The sequence below is a fragment of the Bos javanicus genome, chromosome 17, assembly GCF_032452875.1.
Source record: "Bos javanicus breed banteng chromosome 17, ARS-OSU_banteng_1.0, whole genome shotgun sequence".
NCBI lineage: Eukaryota > Metazoa > Chordata > Mammalia > Artiodactyla > Bovidae > Bos > Bos javanicus.
The window spans coordinates 5,839,429-5,858,989 of NC_083884.1; the positions used below are offsets into that span (position 1 = coordinate 5,839,429).

Here is a 19,561-nt window from a genome sequence, read left to right on the forward strand (position 1 = left end):
TTAATTGTCAGGAATGAATTGTTTGTACTTTACCAATATACCACCATCTGTTTTAGGGTCTAATGGGTAAAAAATTTAAATATGCTGAGGTGCATTTATAATGTTTATTACTTAAATTTTCAGTTTTCTGGTTTATTTCTTATTTCTCTCTGTTACCTTTTATAGAAAAGAAGATTAAAACATTTAGAATCATTATTCTTTATCATTTAGAAATCAGTAATCTTATGTTTAATCTTTATTATATTTTTATGTTTCCTTAGAAAAGAACAGAGCAGAGATTGCAAATTAATATCTTATGTAGTGATTTTTTAAAACAAATTTAAATATGTTGCAAATACATGAAAGTCTGTAAAGTTCACGTAGAAAATATTGATCCTTCACCTTCTTTTGCAAATGTAAACTGTCTGGCCTCACTGGGTTCATGTGTTTACATGACAGCAGTTAAAATACCTTTTAAGTGGCCTCTCTAGTCCTTAACCCTGACCTGTTTCTCTCCTTTATTTTACCTGCACGCCTCTCTAGGCATTTGAATTTTGCTTAGAATGAAGACAAAGGCGTGATTGTAGGAAACAGAAAAAGTGAGTTGATTTTTCCTTTCTTAGTCACATATCAAACTAGTTTGGATATAAGTCCAAGTCAAAGTAATATGTAACTGCTGTTACTAAGTCGCTTCAGTCGTGTCCGACTCTGTGCGACCCCATAGATGGCAGCCCACCAGGCTCCCCTATCCCTGGGATTCTCCAGGCAAGAACACTGGAGTGGGTTGCCATTTCCTTCTCCAATGCGTGAAAGTGAAAAGTAAAAGTGGAGTCGCTCAGTCGGGTCCGACTCGAAGCGACCCCATGGACTGCAGCCTACCAGGCTCCTCTGTCCATGGGATTTTCCAGGCAAGAGTACTGGAGTGGGGTACCATTGCCTTCTCCAATATGTAACAGTTTGTCAAGTTTATTATTAAAATAACCAGAGACTTGCTAAATGCCACATTTCTAATGGGCATTATCAAGGTGGGAATTTGTCACCAAAGTTTTTACCAATCTCCAAATACTTACTCATTTAAATTTTCATTCTAGCTCACGTGGTATCTTTTCCATTCTCATTAAATTTTGAAATGAAAGTTCTACTAGGATGACTATTTATCGTGTTACAACAGTAAACCAGTGTTCTTGGAGCTCCCTGTTCGGTAAGATGTTTCAGTTATCTATTGCCACCTAACTGGCACCTCAAAGTTTTGCAAATAACAATTATTTTATTATTTCTCATTGTTTTTGTAGGTTATGAATTTAGAAAGGGCTCAGTTGGGAATTGTCGATTTAGGGTTGAGGTCAGATGGTAGCTGGGGATGAAATCCCAGGCGTCTGGAACAGCTGAGGGCTAGCCAAGAGTCTTTTCCTCCTCGTGTGGTCTCAGGACTTACCCAGATGCAGTCTTTTCCCCTGGGTTAGTTTGGGCTGCTTCATGGTATGGTGCCTCAGGGCAGTCAGACTGCTTACAGCAGAGCTACCTTGTGAGTATTCCAGCAAGCAAGAGGGGTATGGAGTCTCCTGCTTACAGCCTATCCTAGGAAATCACATTCTGTCTTGGTTGAAACAGACTCACTTCTCATTGAAGTAGTGTCACAGTATGCTGTCAGAACAGATTGCAAAGATGGGGGGCATTGCTGTGGCCACCTTTGAGAAGCCCAGTGTGCTATGGGAGGTCATTTCTTTGCTTTTATAACTTTATGTTTTTCATTTGTACTTCATAAAAATCAGACTCAACTAAAACAGATTTCATATGTAATATCTGTATTTTGTGTAATTCCTTAAAATATAAGTGAATGATACCTCACAGTCTTGTCATGATCTTAAGTGAAAGAAATCACGGCCTACTAGGAAGGAACTCAAGTCAGTGTTGTATCCTTCCCTCACATCACTGTACCACTCTGAATTAATACGTATATTTTTTTCTAGGCTCTGTAGCTGCAAACTTCCTTTAGCTCTCCTGTTGATCTCAGAGTCTCCTAGCACCCCTCGACTGCCCCCCTCCATCCTGAGAGCTTTCTGTTTCAGGCATAATCATTACTGTAGGGACTGAATTTTGTCGTTTTCTTTGCTTTTAATCTTTCTTGATAAACAGTGTTTTATTTATTGGGAAGAATGAAAACTTGAGCTGTCAGTTTAGTTTAACTTCAGCTATAAAATTAATGTTGATGTTTATCAGATGATGATTTTGTTGACTATGTATTTTGACAGTGTAAAGGGGCTGATGGAATCAGCTGTCAACCCGTTCAAGATATTAAAATATTTTCTATACTCAAAATAATTCTGCACTTAAATTTGAGGTGAATATTGATAAGTGAATATTTATAATGAATAAATTATTCAGTGAATATTGTTAAATCTCAGATGCTGTGATAGTATATTACTATAAATTGTATAACTGACATCATAGAACTATGTTTACCTCACTCAAAATAACTGATTTTTACTTAAAATTACGTCAAAAATTCAACAGTGTAGGAAATATAATTATCTCCCCCCTCCTTACTGTTTAATTTCTTAAATTGTTAACACTGTCAAATACCTTATATTTATTTTTCATAGGATAAATTCCTACAATGTATTAAGTCATCAATTTGGTGAACTTCTGCATTATAGCTCAGTTTAATTTTTTTAAGGTATAGAAAAAAACAACAACCCTATATTACTTATGGTACTTTAAAGAAGTATAGTATTATGTCCTTATTTATTACTCCCTGGTCTGTAGCATTTTTCAGAGTTTTTACGAGAGAAATAAATGGTTGATAAAATGTCTTTAGTTTAACTGAAAGATTAATGAAACTTTTGTGCTTAAACTTGTTCATGAAAGTAAGTTAAATTATGGACCTTGAAAAGCTGAAATTAAAGAAGTTTTTGTCTTCTTTCTTGTACTAAAGTTTTATTTGTGAATTGGAGAAAATTAAGTTGCTTTTAAATTACTCTATCATCACATGAAGTTTTTGGATGATTGAAATACCTGTAATTACTATGTCATTTTTGTCATTGTTGACTTAAAGGTGTAACTATAATAATCATCTGCTAAATTCTTGGAGAGCAGCTGTATAAGACCAGTTTTAACAGCTGGGGTAACCCAGCACAGACTATAAGAGTTGAACTTGATCTTGAGGCAAGTTATGTTATAGTCACTGAGAACTTCATACTAGACATTTCTGAAATACTTAATTCAACCCAAGAGTTGGGTTTTTGTTTTATCACAAATATTTCTTTAAACGTTTAATGAAAATAGTGAGGAAAAGTATCATCTTGATATTAACAACCTAAAGTTCTAAGGCAAAATATGGGAACAAAATCCAAAGTCAGTTACTCATTTAAAAAAGTCAAATGCACTCCAAATATCACCATTTATGCCAGTTTGGTAAACATGAAATTAAGAGATGCTTGCTCCTTGGAAGGAAAACTGTGAGAAACCTAGATAGCGTGTTAAAAAGCAGAATCATCATTTTGCTGACAAAGGTCGGTATGGTTGAAGCTATGGTTTTTCCAGTATTCATGTATGGACTTGAGAGTTTGGACCTTAAAGAAGGCTGAGCACCAAAGAATTGATGCTTTTGAACTGTGGTGCTGAAGAGGAAGACTTTTGAGAGTCCCTTGGACATCAAGGAGATTAAGCCAGTCAATCCTAAAGGAAATCAGCTCTGAATATTTGTTGGAAGGGCTGATGCTGAAGCTGAAGCTCCAGGACTTTGGCTTGGATGCCAAGAACCAACTCATTTGAAAAGACCCTATCCTGGGAAAGATTGAAGGCAAAAGGAGAAGAGGGTGGCAGAGGATAAGATGGTTAGATAGCATGACTGACTCAGTGTACATGAATTTGAGCAAACTCTGGGAGATAGTGAAGGACAGAGGAGCCTGATGTTTCAGTCGCAAAGTGTCGAACATGACATAGTGATTAAACAAGAACAACCTACGGTTAGGAAAGACTAAAAAACAATGACTTAGATACAGAGAGTAATCTGCCTCACTCTGTATCCCAGAATAAATGAATATGCTTTATAATACCATATTTTCATCTCCAAAGGATATTGATTCTGATTTATTCCTCTTTCAGTTGAGTTCAGTTGCTCAGTTGTGTCCAACTCTTTGTGACCCCATGAATCGCAGCATGCCAGGCCTCCCTTTCCATCACCGACTCCCAGAGTTTACCCAAACTCATGTCCATCGAGTCTGTGATGCCATCCAGCCATCTCATCCTCTGTCGTCCCCTTCTCCTCCCGCCCTCAATCCCTCCCAGGATCAGGGTCTTTTCCAATGAGTCAACTCTTCGCATGAGGTGGCCAAAGTATTGGAGTTTCAGCTTCAGCATCAGTCCTTCCAGTGAACACCCAGCACTGATCTCCTTTAGGGTGGCCTGGTTGGATCTTTTTGCAGTCCAAGGGACTCTCAAGAGTCTTCTCCAACACCACAGTTCAAAAGCATCAATTCTTCGGTGCTCAGTGGTAGTATAATTTTTGGAATCTGGAAATTTTCTGTTTCTGTTCATACGAAAGAGTAAGTCACTTGTTGCTTAAATTCACAGACATAATAAATGATAGTTTCCCTGTTTTTGATATGAGACTTTGAAAACTTACGGTACAAAATTAGAAATACTTACAGGTTAATTTGTATCTTCCCAAGTGATTTGTTTTAGCTGATTCAAGAATAGTTTATGAAAAATAGAAAATCTTTATGCTGCTCATATGCTGTGGACTTTGGTCTGGAGCAGTTAAATCACAGGCCTTCTATATAATAATGAATGAAAGAAGCAGTCAAAATCCAGAATAAGCTGCTGTAAATCTTATCATTGTTGTAAGAGAATTGGAATGTATGGAACTGTAATACATTTTAGAAATACCATGTCATTGGTATTTTGTTACATATAGCATTTATATTTTAATAATCTGTGGCTAATGCAAATGTTTAGAAGAAAGATAATCAGAGAGTGATAAGCAGGCAAAATATCTTGAATAGAGAATCTTCTATCACAGCTTCCCCAATATTGAGTTCTTTTTGGATGGATAGTGATATCTGGAATCTTAAAATGTTACAACACAACTACTAAGATGTTCCAGCTTAGTTTTTAAATAAAATTTTGAAAAAATTTAAGAAGTCTTTGTAAAAATTGTTGAGGATTGTGTTTTAAAACATTCTAGTCCAAAATTATCATAGCTGGATTTTGCATCTTTGCTTTCTTAGTGATTGTTAAGGTTGAAATGTAATCCACAAAGCTCTATGGTTTTTTTTTTATCCTAGTAGCAATGGCAGCTAGCAGTGTTGAGCACTTACTAATGTAAAGCATTGTTCTGTGTCTCGCTTACATTAACTGATGCAATCTTGATAACTGTCCTGTGAGGTAAGTTCTGTATAGATGAAATTGAAGCATAGAGGCATCAATTTAAGGACATAGCACTAACAAGTGATGGAACCCGGCTTTGAACTATGGCAGTTTGACTCCAGCATCAATATTTCGACTGACTTATGATACTTCCGTAATATTTGATACCATTTTAAAAAGAGGTTGTCTGTTTTGAAAAATCCCAGTTTGGATGGGGGTTCATAATTAAGATTATCTTTAATGTTTCTAAAAGCATAATTTAGACCAAAAATTCTTTTTCTTGAACACATGGAACCAGCTGCATTTTAAAATATTAGCCATTGGGATTTTACTACATGTTGTCTACAGTTTCCTTCATTGACTAGGGTTTTCTTCTGTATTTGAAGGTTTTGTATTTTGGTCATTTCCATGCTGATTTAGTGAAGAAGGAAATGGCAGCCCACTACAGTATTACTGCCTGGAGAATCCCATGGACAGAGGAGCCTGGCAGGTTACAGTCCACGGGGTTGCAGAGTCGGATACGACTGAGCACACACACATGCTGATTTAGAACATTGCTTTACAAGTACTGTTAACCTGATTGCTCAGGAAAAAGATGAAACAGTAGTTTGGGAATTAGTACTCACTGTGCTCAATCACTAATATTGTCTCTTTTTCACAGAAGTGTATTGTAGACACGTAATTTAAGTGTTTGCTTGAGTTGCAGTGCTCCATACTATCCAGTTGAGGGCAGCTACTTCCTGATTTTAAAAATGAGTTAAATTAGAATGTCACCGCTTTGTGTGTACCAAAACTTGATATCTAGTGTAAAACACAACATGTGATATACAAAACTGCTTTAATGTTCATTTCTATTATTACCATAAATAATTTCTGATGAAGTAAAACTAGTTTTTCATTTTTCATTTTAATTATCAAAATTAATAATTTTGCCCTCTTAAAAGCAGTAAAATGAGCCCTGTTTATTTTAGTTTTAATTTCCCCAGTCCAAATTCCTTACAATTCCAAATCTCCTCCCCTTTCCCGGCTTTAGGATCAGAATCCAAGAAGATTAGAGAACTTCATGTCATCCTTACCTTCAAGCTATCTACCTGTAAATGCAGTGATTACAAAGTTTTTGGATAGAAAAGGGAAAGCTGATTTTCATCTTTATTATGGTATCTTTATTAAGTGCAAGTTGAAATTGGAGTTGATCTGATTCGTTTTTCTCTACAAAACAGTTAAACAAGTGGAATGTAGTACACTCTTCTAATTTTTCTGGATTGAAATAACACCATAGTTTAAAGTATATCTTCTGTGTGGTTCTAAGAAATGAATTTTGAGGGGTTAATTAACTAATTTCAGAGATATCACTGAGAGATTTTTTTTTTTTTTTAAGAATAATGTCAGTCTGCATAAAGCTGTATTAACAAAGTAGACACTGATAGTAACTTGGAGGAGGGTATTCTGCGTGAGCAGCTTCAACGAAGGGATTTTCCTAATAAGGAGAAAAAAACACTATACGACTGAAGGTTATTTATTTTTTTTTTTTTAAAGATTATACTTGTGTTAAGAAATAAAGTGAGCACCGGATGAAATGCCAAGACTAGAATGAGGCTAGAGACACTCATTCTGCAAGGTAGTAAATAGTTCAGTGGGGCCGTAGACGTGTTTCTTAGATATCAGTCTCAGCTTTTTCTGTCGTATCAACTTACAGTTTTCTAGTACCTTCTCTCCTATCCCTAGATCTCTATTGGTTTTTTCCCCCAGTGATTATAGTAGTATTCTTAGTCATTTACTTTTTTATTAAAACATTGTTTTTGTTGTGATTAAATACCTATAACATAAAATTTACCGTGTTTAAGGGTACAGTTCAGTGGCTTTAAGTGCATTAACAGTGTTGTGCAACCGTTAGCACTGTCATCTCCAGAATTGTTTTTATCTTTTCCAACAGAAATTCTGTACCCTTTGAACACTAGCTCCTCATTCCACATATGAGTGGAATCATACAATATTTTTCCTTTTTGACTGAGTTATTTCACTTATCTTCAAAATTTACCTATGTTATGTCTGAATTTTCTTGCTCTTCAGGCTGAATGATGTTCTTTGTTTGCACCCGTTCGTCCATCAGTGGCTCCTTAGGTGGTTTCCCCACCTCTCGGCTTTCGTGAATAATGCTGCTATGAACACGGGTGTACAAGTATCTGTGTGAGCCCTGGTTTTAGTTCTTCTGGATGTATATCCAAAAGTGGAATTGCTGGATCATATAGTAATTTTTTGAGGAATCTCTCTATTTTCTGCAGTAGCTATGTCCGTCTTACATTCCCACCAACAGCACACAAGGGTCCCAGTTTCTCCACATCATTGCTAACTCTTATTTTTCTGTGTGTGTGTATAAGTAATAACCATATTAATGAATGTGCAGTGTGGGTCAGGTTTTGATTTGCATTTCCCTAATGATTTTTTTAGTGATATTGAGCATCTTTACATGTGCTTATTGGTCTATATATATATATATGCTATGCTAAGTCACCTCAGTCGTGTCCGACTCTGTGCGACCCCATAGACGGCAGCCCACCAGGCTCCCCGGTCCCTGGGATTCTCCAGGCAAGAACACTGGAGTGGGTTGCCATTTCCTTCTCCAATGCATGAAAGTGAAAAGTAAAAGTGAAGTCGCTCAGTCATATCTGACTCTTAGCGACCCATGGACTGCAGCCTACCAGGCTCCTCTGTCCATGGGATTTTCTAGGCAAGAGTACTGGAGTGGGGTGCCATTGCCTTCTCCGATATATCTATCTATCTACTTGGATGAATGCAGTTGTTTACTTTTGTATAACTAAAAATGTCACCTCTGCTAATGATTTTGCATTTTCAAGTATTAATTCATTTTAAATTGTGATGTCAAAGAAGGGTGTACTTTAAGAAAATAGCATCATGGCTGGACCAGGGGTATTTCTTGTATGTGGATTGCCTTCCCAGCAACCCACTTGGTAATATTTAGTAAGATAGGTCTCTCCAGAATCAAAGAAGAAATCACCCATTTCTGACGTTTCTCTTTTCTAATTCTCTCCATATCACATTCTAAAAATCTATAAATATAGTTGAGAAGAGCGAGAAGTGAGATGACTGGCTATTGGAAGAAGAAAATAGAATGGAAGGAGAGAACAGGCTAAGTGGTTGACCATTGTGAATGCATAGTTCACATCTGTTATCGATCATCTGTTTCAAAACTACTACCCATTCTCACACTAAGATTTTTTAAAATCTTCATAACGTTTTAGTTTGTGGGCTTGCATATGAAATGTAGCATAAAGATTAACGTGGCATAAGTGGTTAATTTAGGAAACTATTTGAGATAATGCTAGAAAGATGAGTTTGGGGCCACTTGGAGGAGAGTTTTCATCTCCAAACTTTATCTTAGGCATTGGGGAACCATTCAGAGCTGTTGAGAAGTGGATTGTATAGCACATTCCATCTCCATGTTTTAGAAAGATATATCTGACTGTGGTATATCAGAGAAATTAGGCCCTAAGTATTTGTGATGAGCTGGTTAGTCAGTATTCATTTTACTTTAGTTACACCACAGGTTATATTTATAAATATTTGGGTTTTAAAATATATTTAATCAGTCACGGCACTGTTATACTTTCAAGTGGAATTGCTAAGTATTTCAGAATTATAGAGCTTGAACTGAAATTTGCAAACAACTAAAATGTCACGTGTTAAGACTAACCTGCAGTGTTTATTATTAACTATCCAGAACTAGAGTTGATTTAATGTCTTAGTGAGTATGAGATAAAGAATGGAAGAGGAAAAGAGCTTACTAAAGACAAACACTTGAAGATACAGTGCTCATTCTGAATGAGAACATTCTAAGATAGGACAAATGTATGTTTATAGTTTTTGAGCATGCATAAATACTGCCCTTAAATTTGAAGCACAGTTCAAAACACTCCTAAAATAATAATGCTGATATTTGCTTAAGAAAGGCGATAAATATTCTAAAGAAAATACAGTGATTAACTTTTGGATTTTTATAGAGAAAAGTTTACTTTCACTTTCTAGGGACTATACCTAGGTTAGTCACTGGAGAAGTTTTCAAAGGGACCTTGTAGCACAGCCCTGCTCTGGTTGTCTTACTGACTTTGTAAGGGAGGTTCACCAGCTGTTTGACTGGCAGGAGCAGGAGCTTTCACTTCAGTAGTTTATAATTCCTGGCTATTCTAGGATAGTTTGCACTTCACCAAGCCTCAGACAGGTCAGGACATTTGGTAGGAGAAGGTTGAAAGACAAAAGCAGCAGGCCTTGGGTTCTCAGCCTTTTTTTTTTAATTAGAAAGTTGTATTTTAGTTTGGTGGTTAGAATTTTTAGTAATGTGCCTGTATTACATGTAGAGAGTATTCATCAGCCAAGAGGAGTTTTAAAATGTCAAAACCGGGAAAGGCTACTCTAAACCATGGCTTGGTTCCTGTTGATCTTAAAAGTGCAAAAGAGCCTCTACCACATCAAACCGTGATGAAGATATTTAGCATTAGCATCATTGCCCAAGGCCTCCCCTTTTGTCGAAGACGGGTAAGTCTCACACATTTGAAAAACAGGAATATTTGTTTAAATGAACTACTTCTGCCTCTTTTGGTGAAAACATGCTTCAAATTTCAATTGATATTTATAACTAAAACTATTGGAGCATTATGTCGCCCCTGAAAACTTCTGTAAGTGACAGTTTTAGTAACATGATAGAGAGTCTTGAGGGCAAGGTTACCTAATTTACCTTTTTGTCTCTCTCATTTATTTTTATGGTGTTAGAATTCTTTAAACTTACTTAAAATTAGTAAATTTAAAAACCATGTTTTGAAATATGTTGGCAAATGCTGAAAACCCAAATTTATTGTGTTTATTTTGTGGGAAAAGTAAAGAGCTGGTGGGACTGTCCTTTAACATGGGAGTTACAGTATCTAGCTCTTATAAAGAGTTTATCTGGCACTTGAAGCTAGATTATTTTTAAATCACTATTTTTTAAATTAAACTTAACATAATAGAGACATTACTTTTTGCTGTTATGTAAAATAAAACTAGTGTGCTGTTGTGTGGCAGTTACGATATAGTTTATATATAGACAATCCTGAAGTAACAAACATTTTGTAGAATTTGTACTAATCTGTAATCAGGTTATGATTTTCTGTATGTTCTTCAGGATAACATTCTCATCCCCTCCAAGTTTTGACCCTGTAATTAATGGTTTTGTTGTATTTTTTGAGTTACTTCATATTGCCATTTTGAATTATTAACTAGAGTAATATATTTTAGATCTAGTTATGTTTAGGATCCTGAATACATTAAACCAAAAAATACCTGTCAGAGATGCACATATCCGTACTATTAGTGTTTTAGTCCTTTTTAACTCTCTCCTCTTTTCTTTTAACTGAAAGACAAATAATTCTATTAAACAAATAGGTTAACTTATAATACCTGAAAAATATTTTTCCTCTTTATTTGCTGGGACTTAAATAGTCTTTGTAAAAATACGTTTTCTAATTACTTTAGTTTTTGAACTGTTTCTACTTCTACTCCAAATAAGTGGTAGCCATGTTGAAAAGCATTTTAAGTAGGTTTTAAATGTAATACAAATTAAACATTGAATATAAAATATAAATCTCTCTGTCCCCTCATTTTCTTCTTTACTATGTTTTCAGAAAGTGTTTCTTTTTTTCTTTAAATCTTTTCTTCTTTCGCTTTGTCACTTTTATAACTTCTGAATGAGGTCACTGCTCTGATTTAAGCATTTACACAGAGGCCTCTAGTAGCCTCTTTAAGGTCATTAATAAATTATTTTTTATTTTAATACTTCATCAATACAAGTAAACCATCAAATTAAGGAAAATAAATTGGAATTTTTTAATTGAGGGGTTAAGATACTGTCAATCAGATAATTTTTTTCTTGTTAAATATTTCTAATAAACTTAAGTACAGTGTATGACGGATTACTTCATTATGTCACAATGCATGTTTTCTGTCTTCATCTTTACATGAAACTTAAAAGAATCAGGAGCAGATTCCATTAAGAAAATTTAATAGACAACTTGAAGGCTTTCCTTGAGGGTTTCCTAGGGTCACTATTCAGTTCGACTTTTCTAGGTTACTGTTAACGTTAAATTATAGCCTGGCATTTGTAATTACAGAAGAGTACTAAATTTGAAAAGTAGAATTCGAACTAGAACATCATTCTAAATTAGGGGAAGATAGTTAGAAAACAGAATTAACACACTCATTTTTAGACTGCCTGCCAATAATTTACTATTGCATAACTCATTGACTCTGACTACTAGAAATATTAGAGGGCTAGTGTAATTATATCCCCATCCCCTCCTTTTTGCAACTGGTTAAGTAGCTTTAAATTGATTCACATGTTCTTTGTTGTTTAACTTACTTATTTTCCCTTAGTAATGTTAATGATAGACACTTTAAATGTATTTTTTATCAAAGATTTTGAAAAGACTTCTGGTGTTATATGTAATTAATCATATTTTGTATCTAACATCCAGTATATCTTTCATTTTTAATCAGATTATTATACACTGACCACATGTGTGTAGATTTCTCTGTTTTGTAGGCCATTTTTTTCTTCTAAGTAGTGAGATAATACTGTGTGACCTCTTACAAGACTCTGTGTAGGTTTGACCCGTTAAAAGTTGAAAAATATGATATTGCCCCTCCATTCATCATAGGTGTTGATCTATTGAATGTTTGCACAATAAAATAATTTTTTAAATTGTGAAAAATTCTTTGGAATAGTTTTCATAACTACAACTTCAATTTATAGCTCTTGAAATACTTTCACGGAATTAATTTACTCCATCATTAAGTACTATCAGTACTGCTAGTCTAATTTATTATTATGTAAATGATTTTGGTTTCTAAAATAACTGATCATCCTTTAAAGGGAGAGAAAATTTACAAGAAAAACTTGGTTTATAAAATCACTGGAAAATTGTTCTATTTTTCTTTGAAATTGGAATGCCTATATGGTAATACTGTATTTCCAAATCCTAAGATACATTATTTTTCTACATTTTAAACATATATGAAATTAGGATATGTCTTGTTGGAATTTCATAGCTTATCTGGCACCATTTTTTGCTTTCTGATGATAAGAGAAATAATAGTATCTTGCAATTAATAATAGTATGTTGAAAGAAAATTCACTTTAAGGCTTAAATCTTGAACTCTTTTTGTTTTTGTTCGGAGACTTTTAAGCATTTACAATGTTCTCATGAGGGTATTCTTCAGTGTTACTTTTTGGTAGAAATTTCCAAATGACATGAAATTCATGGTTTATATCCAGGCTTTTAAAGATACCTGGTTGACTGTTGGTTTATAGAAAAATGTGTTTGAGAGTGCATTTATATTCTTGGATTTGAACCACATGCCAGTTGTGTAGCATAAGCAGCAGCAGCAGAGCTGAGTAAGGGAATGGGGTCAAACTGCTGGTGGAAGCTGTAGGGAGGTGAGTGGCAGGCAGTATGGTGCGGATGAGATATATGGACCATATATCTCAGGCAACGATGAGATATAGGACTAGTTTTCTGACAGTCGAAAATAATTTTGTAGTGGTTATATTCTATACCAAGTTCTGTTTAAAGTACCATGTCCATGTTTAAAAATAAATGCTTTGCTTTAAAATGAAAATGGAGATAAAATTAAAATAGAACATTTGTGTCATTTGAGAAAATATTTGAGTTAATATCACTCTGTGTATTGTTACCATTGCATACATGCATGCTCAGTCGCTCAGTCGTGTCTGACTCTTTGTGACCCTATGGACTGTAACCCACCAGGCTCCTCTGTCTTTGGGATTCTCCAGGCAAGAATGCTGGAGTGCGTTGCCATGCCCTCCTTCAGGGGACTTTTGTGACCCAGGAATCAAACCTATGTCTCCTGCATCGCAGGCAGATTCTTTAGCGTTAGTTTAAGTCAAGGGTCCACAAGGGTCCTTTTTTTGCAGAGGGCCGGCAACTATTTTGGGCTTTGTGGACCAGATAGTCACTATAGAACTACTGAGCTCTGCCATTGTTTGAAAGTAGCTGCCATTGTTTGAAAATGGACATGATTGTGTTTTAATAAAACTTTATTCATGAAACAGTGACATAGGTTTTTAGGATTACAGTACTACCATAGTAAATCTTCTTGTGCATACATCTTTTTGTTTGAATGTAAGTTTCAGTTAACAGTAAAGTTTTAGAAAGATTGTTAGAGCCATAAGCCTTTCATTCCTTTAGAAATGTTGATTCTCTCTTCTAATTCTTTTGTAGCTATGTAGAAAAAAATGTTTATGTGCCTAATCACTAGAATTTTTACATACTACTTATTAATTTACCTTCTCAATATACAGTTGTTGGTTAATCGCTGAGTTGTGTCTGAATTTTTTGTGATCCCATGGACTATAACTTGCCAGGCTCCTCTGTCCATGGGATTTCCCAGGCAAGAATACTGGAGAGCTTGCCATTTCCTTCTCTAGGGGAACTTCCCAACCCAGGGATCAGACTGCATCTCTTATATTGGCAGGAGGATTCATTACCACTGAGCCCCAGGAAAGCCTTGCTATCATTGTAAAATAACCTACTAAATATACTGTGTATTCTCCAGCCATTTTATGTACTTTAATTAATTTTTAAATGTTTGTTAATATTGTAAGTTAGGTATTATCTCCACTTGGTATACTTGAAAGCCAGGCCTCAAACAAGTTACCTATCCCCAATTTTCTTGGTAAATAGTAAAGCTGGTGTTTAACCTCAGGACTCTCCAGTGCTACAGGTAGTAGCTATTTTCTTTCTATTATGTTTTTTGACCTTCTTTTTAAAATGAACTTAAACTGTTTTCAACCACTGTTTATATTTTGAAGGGTAAGCCTGGGAACATATCAATGTTGACATTGTTTCTTTGACAAAATCATTCAAAGCTTCAAATAATTGACCTAAAGATAACTTTGGTAGCATATTATTTTTATAGATTGAGTATTTTTTGTGTACTCTCTTTTTAAAATGTTTCATTTGTAAAGTTATCCCACAGATGATGCAGTGATTATAGTCATAAAAAACTAGAAATATTCAAAGAGTATATATGTTTATTGTCTTTATAAGCTGAGGGATGGTACCTGATAAAGAAAAAGTTATTCATAATCCTTGTTAAAATCAAGACAGATGTTCAGGAGGACTGTCGTGGTACATGTAGGGACTGTGACTATTCCTGTGCATGCTGCGTTGCTTCAGTCATGTCCGACTATGTGCGATCCTATGGACTATAGCCTGACAGGCTCCTCTGTCCATGGGATTCTCCAGGCAAGAATACTGGAGTGGGTTCCCATGGCCTTCTCCAGGGTATCTTCCCAACCCAGGGATTGAACCCACATCTCTTTACATCTCCTGCATTGGCAGGCAGATTCTTTACTGCTAGTGCCACCTGGGAAGGGACTCCTACTAGGGAGGCTTGCAGTAGGGGAGGCAGATTGGGCTCAACTCTTACAAGTACGAATTTACAGCCATAAAGCAGGTTAGAAGGTCAGATGGTAGATAATTACTAAAATATCAGGGCTAACAGGATGACACTGGTTAAATGAACTAATCAAGGTGGTCAAACATCACCTGGGGGACGGGAGACTGGCGAACCCAGCAGATACGGAGGGGAGGTTCGGGTCCCGAGTGTGATCAATATCAAGGGTGGGGAATTCTGGTTAATATGATTTAGCAGGATTCTTGCTAAAATTTGGTTCTTGAGAACATGCCCAAGGGCAGGGCCTCGTTGAAAAAGAGCTCAAAGGAGCCTGATTATAGAGTTTGGTTAAGGAGAGAACCTTTGTCATACTGCCGGGTCTGTGTTTGGTAGGCAACCAGTCAGAACAGCGTGTCTGACAGATTAACCATCTTCAAACTGCAGTGCAGTTCCATTCTCATCAGTTTGTTCAATTAATACTTTTGCCTGTGATGACAAAAATTTAAAATAACATTATATGTCTCTTAGCTTCTGTATTCTCTTGGATTCAAGTTTTTTTCTTCATTGTTGAATTATTGACGATACTAATTTTTAAGAATACCCTGTATTCAAAATTTTATTCTCATTTAGGCATAATCTATTTTGTTGTTTTATATGTATAATCTTCAGTTAGTTCAAGCTATCTATACTTTTTTAGGCTCCTTTAATAGACTTTTCAGCAAATATCTGCCAGTTTTATCAGACAGTTGTATTGCCTTTGTTTCAGAAAACAACCTCTCTAATTATTTACTCTACAGTATAATTTTCATTTGTATGAAGATTTTGTAAGCCATTATAAGTTCTGTTGTTCAAGCAAACTAGTGAAGTACTACCTTCCTGAGAAGTTTGATAATCCCCTAAATCCTCTGAGTTGAGTGATGATATAGAGAATTTTTATTTTCTTGGAATAGTTAATATCTTCTACTTCTCTTTATAAAAATTAGATATGCTCAGTATGTAAAATACAGAAGTGTTTCTTTTCATTTTCCTAAATTATCAGTAATTCCACTGTTCACAAATAGCCACAATAAAAATTATAGGGAGATAATTTTTTAATTGATACTTTAATTCATTTCTAAGGTATCGCTGGTAGTTCTCTATGGCTGTAGTTATTCAAAAGTGTATTATAATCTGTCAAGTGGATGTATCATCATTTTCCTACTGTTGCTAATTTGGTCAGTGACCTGCTTTGAACTTTTTTATATATAAATCTTTAATGTCCCTATACACTTTATTCTGGAAGTAGAATTATTGGGTCAAGGAGTATGAATTTTTTTTTAGATTCTTGATAAATACTACTAAATTGTTTTCCAGAAAGACTGTATCAAATCAAAACCAACATGAGGGACTTCCAATGTTGTTTAACAAGAGAAAGAAATCATATTTTAAGCAAATTTATTTCTAGTATGACCAAGTTTTATGGATTTTACTTGATAATATATTTCAGTGTTTATTGTTCTAAGTTTTCTATTGAAGGAATGTTTTTTCATTTTGAGAAAATAATTATATATGTTATACTTAAAACTTCAATAGGAAAATATACAAATAGAACAAGAAATTATTTGTTGCTAATGTGATTTTAAAAACTTATTTCTGGAAAATAATATTTTCTATTGACCTGCCATGTATATTATTTTTAGCTATAATTTTCTTCTACTCTTCCCATAGTTTTAAAGCTATTGTCTTTTTTTATCTGCACAGATGATCCATATGTGTAGTTTTATAATTTATCATTGATTTATATATTTTTACTGTCTTATGGTTATCTCAGTTTTTGTCATCTTAGTTTATACGTTTATATTTCTGAGTTTTAGTGTGATGTTTGTACAGTTTAAATGACAGCCTCTCCCAAAGTATATTGCTATTAATAATCTCTACTACAGGAGTACTTTTCATGCTAGCAAACGCAGCTGCCAGAAATACTTGCCTGTTTCTTAAAGCACTACAACTTGGTCTTACATTTCTGACATAGCTTTGCCTTTTGCCCCAATCCAGGTTTACCTTTTATTTTTATTTTTTAATTCTAGTCTAGCTATGATTAATTCTTTTTTAAAGTAGTTGTAGCAAATCTGCTCTTCTAAAATGTCTTGATGCCCAAAAGAGATTTCACGAGACTCAAAGTTTGTTTCATGGAACTCTTAGTCAAGAGGAAATAGTTGGATATTTCCTTAACCTACAGAAATAATGAAACCTTTAAAAAGCCAGCATCATGTTCCCCTCCCCCATACTGGTCTATTCTGTATCTGCCAGTTACATTTGTGCCACTTTCTCCAAATCCTTTCCATGACCTCACAGCCAAGCTTCTCTCTCTGGGTGGAACCTTCCTCCCGGCACTGATGCTCCCACCGTTGTCCTCGCCCACGAGGGGAGCATACTGTAGCTGTGGCCGTTACCTTTGGCTCTTAGACTTCCATGGACTGTCTAGTGGTGGTATTTGAAAGTTTCCCTTAGTTGTCTTGTCTCCTCACTTGAGGCTATAAACTGTTAGACTTCAGAAATTATCTTTAATATCTTTTTATGTATGACCAATTTGTTGAAGTTTTTGTTAAGTCTAGAAAATTCTTTAAGGAGTTTTGATACTGTTAGAATATGACATGTTTTTGTTTACTAAATACTTTCAAATGACTGTGCAGCTGTGATTTTGAATATTTCATTTTCTAAATATAACTAAACTCAGATACAGTTTGATGCTTAATCTTAAAAGTAATTACTACTTAGCAGTTTTGAAAATGAAGGAGAAACAAACATAGGGTATACTCATTTAGATGGCACTTATGAGAGTCTGCCATAGCCAAAAAAGTCAGAAAATATGAAAACTATTACAAAACTTTGGAAAGAAAGAAGAACAGAGTGGTGCTGTGAGCAAGTTTGGAGAGTGATTTTAATAGATTCTCTGTTTTTGTTTTTTTTTTAAGTGCATAAACTAAAATGGAGCTTTCTAAAGTTTTATCCACACATGTATTCCACTGGAACTTGGGGAAAAACTGGCATTTCCAGATCACCTGATATCTTTTTCTGTCACTGTATTTCATCAATAAAAGAATTAACTGGTTACCACATATCAGGAGATTTTGTTTTAAATCCTGTCAATTTCTTAAGAATGTTTCCTACATCATGCAGAAGATGAGTAAGCAGAATATAAACTTAAATTTTCTTGTGGTCTTATTTTTTTGTATTGTGCAAGGCAGTAGCTGTAAATAAAAAGATGATTCTTCCCTTCTTCCTGTGGATATGCAAAAGTGAAAAATCACAGTTCTCTTGAGCGTTTTATAGTTAGTGGTTAAACCATAAATAAACCCTTATAGTACAAAAGGGTAGTTACTTAAATGGACTCCTACACCAAATACTGTAGGAGCATGAGAGGGCCACCTTGGTCTCAGTGCAATGGCTCAGGAAAGGCTTCACAGCACCTTTAAAACTGGAAGGATGTTGTTTGCTAAGCAGATGATCAGAGAAGTGGACAGAAGAAACTTGTGTTATTGCTTGGTCTCACATATTGGTTTTTTTTTTTTTTCACATTAATTATACTGCAAATTATTCACTTATTTCTGGATATGAGATTTATTAATAGTAATAAGAGTCCTGAAATATGTATTAACTTAGAACAGGGTTGGAAACTTTTCTAGAATCTGTAGATGTAACAGTGAAGCAGATGGACAAAGGCCATGCCCTCATGGAGCTTAGATTCTAATTCAGGGAAGCAGGAAAGTAATGCTAATGTTTGATGTTGCTAAAACAGGGTAACAGTATAATAGGGTCTAATGGGATGCAGGGAAGACACTGGTCTAAGTACTTTCCACATATGAACTCATTTAATCCTTACAATTACTTCATGAAGTAACAGACTGCATTATGTTCTCCCTGTTTTGTAGATATAGGATCCAGAGGTGTAGGAAGTTTAGCTGACTTGCCCTAGAGCTAGTAGATGATGGAGCTAAGATTCTAACCTGGGTATCTAGCTACAGCATCATTAAAAACTATGGTATATTGACTGGATAGTGATTTGTTGAAGGAATGGTTTCAAGGGTTAACTTTGGCCATGTAATCCTAGATTTTAAAATACGACAGAGGATGAGATGGCTGGATGGCATCACCGACTCGATGCACGGGAGTTTGGGTGAACTCCGGGAGTTGGTGATGGACAGGGAGGCCTGGCGTGCTGGGATTCATGGGGTCGCAGAGTCGGACACGACTGAGCGACTGAACTGAACTGAATTCATATTTTGTTTTCACAATTTATGATGACCTCAATCACATTGCTTTCTAGATGTTTTTGTCGTCTTGTGATGTCAAAGTATTATGTTGTGCCTCAGTTGTCAGATATTAATGCAAAGAAAATTATTGTTTGTAAATCTACAACTACAGCATAGAAATAACTGCCATGAATTGTTACCCCCTTTTGTTGATAACAATCAGGGCAAGCCTATTTAAACTTGTAGGTCATATTTTACAGAAACTAACTTAGTTTAAGATGTGGAGTATGGGAGACAGATGAAGAATATGCTAGAAATAAACAGGTTACGAAGCTTCTGGCTGGGTAAACAAGTATGAAATAAACCTGTGGTCCCTTGTCTGCAGACCAAGAGTCCAGTAAGCCCTGAAAACAAAATGCTTTAACAAGTTATCCAAATCTAACCCTGACTAACATAAGACACTCATGTTTATTGTTTATCTGAATATTTGTATATTTTGCTACAGAAATGTTCAT

General features: G+C 35.1%; 1 protein-coding gene across 9 annotated transcripts in view; it reads left to right on the top strand.

The window, feature by feature from the left end:
• Positions 1–19,561, top strand: part of FBXW7 (F-box and WD repeat domain containing 7) — a 224,154-nt gene that overhangs the window by 149,524 nt on the left and 55,069 nt on the right. Inside the window, exon 1 of one of the 9 annotated variants that reach the window (XM_061383989.1) lies at positions 8,087–9,900. The exons of the other annotated variants lie outside the window; for them this stretch is intronic. Within the exon in view, the coding sequence (XP_061239973.1) occupies positions 9,754–9,900 (147 nt within the window). The 5' untranslated portion in view covers positions 8,087–9,753. Of the gene's footprint in view, positions 1–8,086; positions 9,901–19,561 lie in introns of those variants that run through there. 9 annotated transcript variants of the gene reach the window in all.